Here is a 9,966-nt window from a genome sequence, read left to right on the forward strand (position 1 = left end):
CTATCCTATTCGGATTTTGAGCACACATTCACACACCCTTGGGATGTTTTTCAAGTTGCCGGGGCCCGGATTTGAGCCACAGTCAGCCATGTGAGATCTGGCTCCCTAAACCACTAGACTATGGGCTGATTAAACCATTAGACTATGGGCTGATCCAGAAATAAATTTCTCATAAGTAGAAAGTGGTCATCAAAAATCACCTTCAGGGCCAGCCAGTGGCATGGTGGTTTAAGGTGACTGCATCTCACATGGCCAACTATGCAGTTCAAGTTCTGGACTCAGAGGTTTGAAAAACACTCTGGGCATGTATATGTGTGTTTAAAAGGGACTGCAGTATGCCATTCCCCCTCGGGGGTGCTTTGTCTCTTCCTCTCTCTCTCTCAATCTCTCTCTCTGGTGAGCACATGCACCTGATAGCAAATAAATAAATAAATAAAAAGTCATTGTTGACAAGCTGGGGGAATATGGGATACCAGGTGGGTACAGGGCAGAGTTTATGAGGCAGAGATTAGGGACCCTGTAGGGAGATCCCACACCAGTGTTAATTAGTTTCATCATCCAGCTCTGGGCACGACCTCCTTTCCCTCTGGTACAGCCCTCAGGAGTCCATTCTGTGGACTGGAAACCCACCATCTCCAAGCCACTTTTGGCCAGCTAGAGACCGCCGAGCCCACCCCACTTGCATTCTGGCAGAATCCCTGGTCACACACACCTACCACCCTGGCTGGCACATTGCAAAGGCACCAAGGGCTGGAAATATCCAGTCGAGGCCTGGACAAGAGACCTTCTGCTTTCTTAGTTTGACAGTTGGAAAAATGTTGATGCTCAGATCAGTGGGTGCTGAGTAAATTAGCAAGAAGTAAGAGAGACAAGGACACAGCTGGGGTTGTAGCTTTTCCCCCTTCCCGGACTCCAGGAGCCAGGCCCCAGGTCAGCCACAAGCTCATCAGCGGCCTCCCTCTAATAGGGCAGGCCGGGCAGCTTGAAACTGCAAGGGGATACACCCAAGCGGAAGGGAAATGCTTCTTAGCTATAAATGCCTTGCCCATTCTCCTGTTTGCAAAGGGCGAAGTCCATGAGGGGAGAGAAGGAACCGCACTGTCTACTGAGCCCCTACAAATGGGAAACTGGGTCCAGAGAGATGGACAAACAGCCTAAATTCACACAGCATGGTTGACAATGGAGCCAGGCAGTGCGAATTCCTCCCCATGCTCCTGATTGGTATTCCGGGCCTTACCTTTCATTGATCTTGATAAATATTTATAAGGTCAGCACTCTGCCTGGGATTGCCTGGCCATGCAGAGCCAGTGCCCCTCCCCCCAGCCTTCCTAACACCCCCTGGCACCTAGGTCTCCCCCAGCCAAAGGTGGCCAGTGGGCACGTCCACACTGGGCAGGCAGGCCTCCTGCTGAGGGTGGTCACCTCCCCTGTCATGCCTGAGACGACTGAACACCTGGTCTCTGAGACCCGGTTAGGGCTTCTGTAGGAGACACCTCAGCCTGAGCCCTTCAGACCCAGCCGAGAGCTGGGCATGGAATTTGCCCTGAGGCTTACCTTCAGCCAGCCAGCTCCACCCTTCCCTCCTGACCTACTCCTCAGCAGTGGCAGGCACTCCAGATTGTTCAGGCTCACCCCTGCACAGCCCTCCTCAGCACTCGGCCTCCGCCATCCCTGAGACAGCGGACAGGAGGGACAAGAGCTCTTGGGGGTCCCAGGCTCGGCTCCAGCCCTTGGCACTGAGACGGCCGGGCAGATCCGTCTGCATCTTCAGATGGCTGAGCTTCCCTTAGAAGAACCCCTGAGTTCTTCTCACAGAAAGGCGAGCTGGACAATAGATTCGGCAGCCGTAAGGGGACCACGAGCCTCAGCAACAGAGACCCTGGTTCAAGCCTTGCTCTAGGACCCACTGCTTCTGTGATCCTGTGCAAGTCACATGGCGTCCAAGCCTCAGCTGCCTCACAGAGGGCAGTTGTGCTGTGAGGACCCAGCCAGGTAACACAGGTAAGAGGAGCTCGAGTCCGCGCCGTCTCACTGTTTTCTAAAGTGCACGTAGTGACGCACGAGCCGGTCACTACTGAAATGATGGAGTCGAGCTGAGGGGTCATACATTTATACCAGAGAGGGGGAGAGGGAGAGGGGAGACAGAAGAGAGGAGAGCGCACCCAGAGGAGACTGGACTACCCAGGCAGCTGGGTGCCCCACACCAGTGAGAACACACGTGTTGCCAGTTTGTGATGAAAACCACATTTCTACTGGTTCCAGTCAACATTTTCTAGGGGGTCTTTAAAACTCTTGCAGATATCCCCCGGGGGTAGCTGGCTTTCTGCTCTCACAGATGAAACCATCACTCCTTAGGGTTAGGGAGAGAACTTCACGCCTCCCACCCCGTCCCAGGCCACGGGCTGGGCTCAGGCCAGGGTAGGCCTCTGATGCCAGCTGCTCTCAGGCTGAGGGCATCCACGGAATAGAAAACAAATATGGAAGGCGAGAGGGGGTCACGGCAGACAGCGCCTTGGAGGTGCATGTCAGCACCTCCTCTTACAGCTAAGGAAAGTGAAGCTGGAAGCAGCCGTCCGAGGAGTGGGGACCAGGATGGAGATCTGGGCTGACGGCCCGTTGCTGTCCCACTGGCCTGCGCCACTCTCACGCTGCCCGGACACGTTCTCGTACTGCCCTTCACACCTTGCAGACGCCCCGCACTGGCCAAGACAGCCTGCACCACAAAACACACACACACAGCTCCAGACACCACGGCATCCTTCCTACCTGCCTTTCTCGGGCTTTCCCATTCCCACGAGGGAGAGAGGAGAGGGCCGTGCAGGGGGCATCCGAGATTCAGATTCGTCTTCCTCCTCATCCCGCCCTTGTCCTCCTCTGCCTCTTTTGAGGCTGATTCCCCCCAGCTCCCCGCCCCCCTCCCCCAATACCAGCTAACTGGTTACCCAGGCAACCCAGCTGGGAGGCCGCCAGTTGCCACAGCAACCCAGCATGGCCGCCAGGCTGCCTTGCTTAGGCAGGTCAGGGGACCAGCCAGGCGACAGAGGAGCTGGGATGTCGCTGCAGGCCTGGCCCAGGCCAGGGGCCTACATGCCTGAGGGAATGGAGCTCCTGCTGCTAGGGGACTGTCTTCGTTTCCCATGAGGGATGCTCCCCACCCTGGGACATGTACCACAGCCACCTCCCGGTTCTGGGGCCTCAGCCTGGCCCTTCCAACCTTTTCAACAGGGTTCTGGTCACCTCCCTGCAGAAAGGTTCTTAGATTGCACAACGACTGATGTCACTCAGCCTCATCCCAGCCTCCCACCCCCTCCTCCCTTTCTGAGCATGTCTGGGAATCCACAGCCATGCCACATGTATGTATCTGCATGAAGATGTAGCCTCTCCATGAACCACGTAGAAAGTAAAGAGCTAATATTTTCTAGAATCTCGTATGAAGTTGCTCTGTCGATTCACGCAAGTATGTTGTCCCCACGTTCCCGACGCAGCCACTGAGGCTTGGAGAAATGAAAGGGCCGCTCAGGGCTGCACACAACCGGCTTCCCGAAATTCCTGGAGCAGCTGGCTCCCGCCCTCCCCCGCCAGCCAATCACCTGGCCTGGCTTCAAGGGGACATTTTGAACATTCATTTTCAGATTATTCAGTGTCAGATGTTTTCTTAGCATTTTTATTTTATTTCATTTCACCCTCACCTCAGTCATGTGGCTTTAATTACGTGACAGCTCAGGAAATTGAGGCCCAGAGAAGTTAAGGAACTTTTCCAAGCTGATGAACCCACCCTTGGGTCCCTGCCTCAGGGAACACTTTCCTGGCCCTCTGGAGTCTCTTTCTTTGCAACCCATGTATGGAACGTATGTCTCTCTCATATATTAGGCAATCATCTGCTTAACTGTCTGCTCCCTTACGAGAATGTGAGTCTATTTATTTTTGAGAGAGATTTTTGTTATAGGATGTATGTGCTTGCTGGAGAGACAGAGACAGAGAGACAGAAGTGAGAAATCACTCCTCTAAGGGGGATGGCTATGTCTCAATCTCTTCTCTGTTCTCTCAGGATTTGGGGCATGCAAGCACACGCGACTGGCATTAAGTTTCAAGCCGTTGGGTCCAAGACTCGAACCCAGTTGACCATGTGGGAGTCTAGCACCTTAACCACCTGCTGACCCCAAGAGTGTGAATTTAGAAGTCCATTTTGCACCCTAGTACCCACAGAATATAATGCACAGACAGTAAACATTTGTCAAAAGAACATGGAGAGGGTAGGCAGGTGGCATGGTGGTTAAGGGCGCTGGATTCCCACATGGCCGACCACGGTTCCAGTCCTGGACCTGGCAGATTGCTTTCTCACTTCCTCTCTCTCTCCCACTCTCTCTCTCTCTTATTCTGTCTCTCTCCGGTCATATTAAAATAAATTAAATAAATAAATAAGTAAAGTTAAACAAAGAATTCCACGTCCTGCTCCCCTGACTCAGTTCCACACTCTTGCTGCCTTAGTACCCTGTCTCATTTAATAATTTCATTAAATTTTGCCCCTGGTTCTCTGCAAAGCACACAAATATGAATAAGACAAATCAGATCATCCTTCCTCGAAGGACCAGAGAGGAGTAGCGTGAAGTCGGGTGGAGAACAGGGATTAACTGCCCCACTTCCACCATCAAAGCCCTCTCACGCTCACGGTTGTTTTTCCATGTTCGTTCCTTAGGGCCAAACCCTTTCCCATCCAAGGCTCCATACACTTACTGAGCACCTACTAAGTGCTCAGCGCTGCCCTCAAATCACACATGGTTGTGGGGAGAATGGGCAGGGTAAGAAGACAGTGGATCGGGATTACTGGATGGCATGAGGAGTGACTGATCAGGTCAGGGGTCTAGGACCCAGTGGCAGGGACACTGAGGGCATCCGTGCAGCTCTAGAGAGTTTTCGCAATCGAGTGATAAGGGACTCTCACTAGAGGAGACAGGGAGAGCCTGCCACGTCACAGTGCTTCATATTCACACCCACTTCCTCAGTGGACCCCTCTGAGCCGCAGTGATGAGGGCGGGCAGAAACGATCACCCTCGTGTTAGAGGCGAGGACATGGAGGCTCAGCTAGAAGGAGGGAACCTGGGAGCTAGACCTCACTGTGAGTTTTTCTTTCTTTCTTCCATGAGTGAGAGAGACAGCATCCCTACAGGGCCTGGACACCGGGAGCCATTCCTGCCTCAGCCATCTCTGACCCCAGTGTCAGTCGGCCTGTCAGAGCACCGTGCTCTGCTCCTGCACTACCTCTGGCCCCTCACTGGGACCCTCCGAGGCTCTCGCAGTACGCCTCCATCTCCGCCTCTGGAAGCAGGTTCTTCTTCCTCACTATACCCCTCTTCAGTTCTCCAAGGGCAGCCCCAGGTTGGGGAGAGCACCCGCAGTCTCTGGCTGGCCTGTCGATGCACGTGAGGACCCAGAGGCTGATCAGAAATGTGCCCTCACCACTGAGGCCAGGTTGAACTTAACAGGCTAACTGCAAGCGTTTGGCTAACCGAAAGCAAACTAGCACCTGCAATTACAGGCATGTTCTCAGGAGATGATAAGCCAGACTGGGTGGGCATGCCCATGTCAGGGGAAGGAGGGACGTCGCCTCCTCCGAGACCATATCACGGCCGGAGCGGAGCTCCCAGCTTTCCCCAGGGAGCCACAGCTGAACGCAGGGCAGACCAGCAACCCTGAGGCCTCAGCATCTTTATCAGATCAGCGCTGGCGTCCTGGCTCTTTCCTCAGTTCACACAATGAAGACCAACCCTCTACAAAGACCAAGTGGGTAACCTACCCAGAATGCTTTGTGCCCTAAAACATTTCCCAGCAACCCAGGCACTTGTCTGGCCTTGAGTTAAAATATTACGTTTTTGGGAACCAGCAGTTAGCGTAATGGCTATGTCGCTGGACTCCCACGTAGTCGACCGCGGTTCGTGTCCCGGACCCGGTGGCTTAAAACTCACGCCGGGCGCATGTGCGTGCATGCCCAAGATCCCCAGAGGAGAATGGAGGAGAAGGGATTGCGGCATGACCATCCCCCCTGGGGGGTGATTTCTCGCTTTCTGTCTCTATGTCTCTCTCTCTGTCTGTCTGGCAAGCGCACACGCCCTACAGTGAAAATCTCTCCAAAAAAAAATATATATTACGTTTTTTTCTTTAAAACAAACAAAAAAGTTTTTTCCTTTTTATTTATTTGCTAATATTGTTTTTATTTTTTTAAAGAATTATTTTATTTAATTTTATTCATCATCATCATCATTAAATTTGACCAGAGAGAGAGAGAAAGGGAAAGGAAGAGAGGAAGTTGCTAGAACTAGGACTTGAACTACAGTCAGCCATGTGGGAGTCCAGCACATCAACCACCACACCACCTGTCAGCCCCAGTACTATGAATTTTAATTTGCTATAGGCACATGCGCTCACCAGAGAGAGACAGAACCAAAAAGTGAGAAAGCAAGCCACCCCGTCTGAGACTCAAACCATAGGTGGCCAGTGGGAGACTAGCACCCTAACCACCATTGTTGGCTCCTAAAAATGTTTTCTAAAGTTTATATCTCCCATGAGCAAGAGAGAGAGAGGGAGAGAGAGAGAGAGAGACAGTACCCACTGCAGGATCCTGACACCACAATTTACCCCCAGCCCTCAGCCAGCCCCAGATCATGGGCACACAGTGCTTGGTACACTCAGGGAGGTCTCTGGGTTTGAACCAGGAACCTTCTAATGTGGGATTACCTCAAAGAGTATCACATTTTACCACTGTACCACCACCTGGCCCAACAAATCTTTACAAAATGTAAGTCTCTCTAAAACAATGAAAAAACTAATTGAAACCATGAAAAAAGTTACACTTCTCAGTGCTGATGCTGATGCTGCAAAATGCATGCTGGCAAAATATGTCAAAATATTTAAAAACATGTAGCAGTTCCACTCTTAGAAATGTAACCTAAAAAAGAAAAAAGCATTATGTGTTCAGATTGAGGTATTTAGATGTTCATTGTGATACTGTTTATAAAAGCCAAAAATTAAAAATGCTTAATTTGATACAGGGGTCAAATCAAAAAGAAGTGGAATAGGTATATAATAAAACGCTAGGCCACTTTTAAATGATGTTACAAGAGACTATTTAATGACATAAAAATTGCTTTCTGTTTAATATACATCTGATCCAAATTCTTAAAGTGGCACATATGTGTCGAGTGATAATAAATACGGTCATATGGCTGCACGGGAATTCATAAAAACATACGCATGTACATAACAAGTCTGTATGAGAGAGAATTATGGGAAATGTTTAAGTTTTCATGTTTTCCTACATTTTTTGGGGGGGAAGAGATTTTGCTACAGGGCACATGCACTTGCTGGAGAAACAGAGAAAGACAAAAACAAGAGATCACACCTCCCCTCCCCCTGGGGATGGCCACGCCCAATACTTCTCCACTCTCCTCTCGGGATCTGGGGCACATACACGCATACAGCGTGAGTTTTAAGTCGCCTGGTTCAGGTCTCAAACCACGGTTGACTATTTGGGAATTCAACGACCCAACCATTAAACGACCCAACCATTATGCCATCTGCTGGTCCCAGTTTTCCTACTTTTTTTTTTTTGGAGAGGTTTTTGCTGTAGGGTGCATGTGCTTGCCTGAAAGACAGAGAGAGACAGAAAGCGAGAAATCACTCCCCGCAGGGGGATGGCCACACTGCAATCCCTTCTCCTCCATTTTCCTCTCGGGATCTTGGGCACATACACACACACACACGGCGTGAGTTTAAGCTGCCGGGTCCGGGACTTGAACCACGGATGACTACATGGGAGTCCAGCAACATAGCCATTACACCAACTGCTGGTCCCCCTACATTTTCCCCCCTACATCTTTTTTTAATAATTAACTTTACTTATTATGATTATTATTTTCCAATTTGATCAGAGAAAGAGAGAGAGAGAAGGAAAGTGAGAAAGCAAGCCACCAGGTCCAGGACTTGAACCATGGTCGGCCATGTGGGAGTCCAGTGCCTTAACCACCATGCCATCTGCTGCCCCCCCCCCTATATTTTTAAGGACTACGTATTACTCTGTGTGTGTGTGTGTGTGTGTGTGTGTGTGTCTTTGCCATAGGGCACACATGCTCCCTGAGGAGAGAAAGAGACAATGAGAGGGAAAGTAAGAAACCACGCCCCCCAGGATTCTGATGCTGCCATCTGTTCTTGTTCATTCTCCTCCTAGGATTTTGGGCATGCACACACATGTGCTCGGTACAATTTTCAAGCCACCAGTTCTGGGACTTGAACCACAGTCTGCCATGTGGGAGTTCAGTGCCTCAACCACCATGCCACATAGTCCTGGTCCCAGGACTATGTACTACTTTCATACTCACGAAATAGTAATTTTTAAAATGTGTATCATTTGTCACCTTAATTTTCTGGCTTGGAATTTATCCTAAGGGAATAATCTTATATATAGGAAAAGTCTTATGAACAAAAATGTTCACATTGTGCTATTTGTAAAAGGAAAATAAGGGTAATAACCTAGAAATCTAATTCAGAAAAGGTTGCTTAGAAAACGTTATATCCACACACTGACTATTATATACTTTTTTTTTTTTTTTTTGAGAGAGGTTTTTGCTATAGGGCGCATGTGCTTGCCAGAAAGACAGAGAGAAACAGAGAGACAGAAAGTGAGAAATCACCCTCTGGGGGAATGGCCACGCCACAATCCCTTCACATGCTATTTTCCTAGGAGAAAATATTTTTTCTTTCTCAGACAAGGGTATTGCTATGGTGATACAGCTGGGACTACAGGTCCATGCCACCATGCTCGGCCTTCAGGTTGGCCCAGGAATCGAACCAGGCCTCCTATATGGTCCCAGCCCGCAGAGCACAGTGCTCATCCCTGTGTCTGGGCCAAGAAGTGCATCATTTTTACCAGCACATGAAAGAGAGAGCTGGCTTGTTCTGTGCAGCTTTAAAGAATCAGAATAAATGATAGGACTTAAAATCAGAGGATTTGGACTCTAAATGAAGGAAATATTCCATGGCAGCTGCCTTGTGAGGTAATGAGCTCCCTGTCCCTGGAATATGAGCAAGCTTCAAAAAGTCAATGGAAAAATGGAATTAAAATGCAAGTTTATTTTGTTGTACAGCGTTTTGAAATCCATACATAGTTTTCGCCATAGTGTGCATTTTCCACAAACTTTTTGAAGATGCTGCCAACAAGTGAGCCTGGCTACTTGCTCTGGGAAGGCTAAGGAGGACTCGCGGGTGTCGGGTGGCGTGGAGGGAGGCTGTCCTGGGGGGTCTCTGAGGGACCTCTGTGGCTCAGGAGCACACCTGAACTGAGATGCCAAGGAAAGGCCTCCCCGCAGCCTGTCCCCGGCCTCTTTTCCTCCTGCTCCCCACTTATTCTAGATGTCTCCCTGCATGTTTCCAGCTGACTGGAGACTGGCCTGCCACAGTCATCTCACTGAGCTCGGGCCTCCAGGCCTCCTCTGCCTGGCCCCAGAGCTCAGCCCGACATGAGTCCCGCTGGCCTTCCTGCTTAGCTCTGGCCCCCAGCTCCAGCCGTCCTCCTGGCCTTCCTCCCACTCGGGTGGGCCCAAGGCCAACGACCTCATCGAATTTCACAGCAGGTGGCGGGGAGACGGGGAGAACCGCAGCTCCATGGGCGGACACCACACCCCTGTCTGCTGGCGCAGCTTCTCCACCCAGCTAGGCCAGTCCCCGGGGCCCACAGCGCCCCCCCTGCTGAGCCCAAGGCTGCAGGCTGGGCCCAGGAGAGGCGGGGCCGGGCGGGCTGCCCCGATCACTGACTTCCGCGGTAATTACTTCATTTACACCGAGCAGGAAGAATCCAGCTCAATAATCCAGGCAGACACGTTAAAAGTAATTATCTGTGTAAATGCCTCCTGCACCATCACCTTCCTGTGAAGAAGGAAACGAAGCTGAACCCGGCAAAAAAAAAAAAAAAAAAAA

The 9,966-nt window shown here is 50.7% G+C and overlaps 1 protein-coding gene across 11 annotated transcripts in view; it reads right to left on the reverse strand.

Annotated features, from left to right (window-relative positions):
* PLEKHA6 (pleckstrin homology domain containing A6) overlaps positions 1 to 9,966 on the reverse strand; it is a 164,663-nt gene that overhangs the window by 134,515 nt on the left and 20,182 nt on the right. Inside the window, exon 1 of one of the 11 annotated variants that reach the window (XM_027776041.1) lies at positions 2,767 to 2,877. The exons of the other annotated variants lie outside the window; for them this stretch is intronic. Within the exon in view, the coding sequence (XP_027631842.1) occupies positions 2,767 to 2,828 (62 nt within the window). The 5' untranslated portion in view covers positions 2,829 to 2,877. Of the gene's footprint in view, positions 1 to 2,766; positions 2,878 to 9,966 lie in introns of those variants that run through there. 11 annotated transcript variants of the gene reach the window in all.

Source organism: Tupaia chinensis, unplaced genomic scaffold, assembly GCF_000334495.1.
Source record: "Tupaia chinensis unplaced genomic scaffold, TupChi_1.0 Scaffold000627_1, whole genome shotgun sequence".
In the NCBI taxonomy this organism is placed as follows: domain Eukaryota; kingdom Metazoa; phylum Chordata; class Mammalia; order Scandentia; family Tupaiidae; genus Tupaia; species Tupaia belangeri.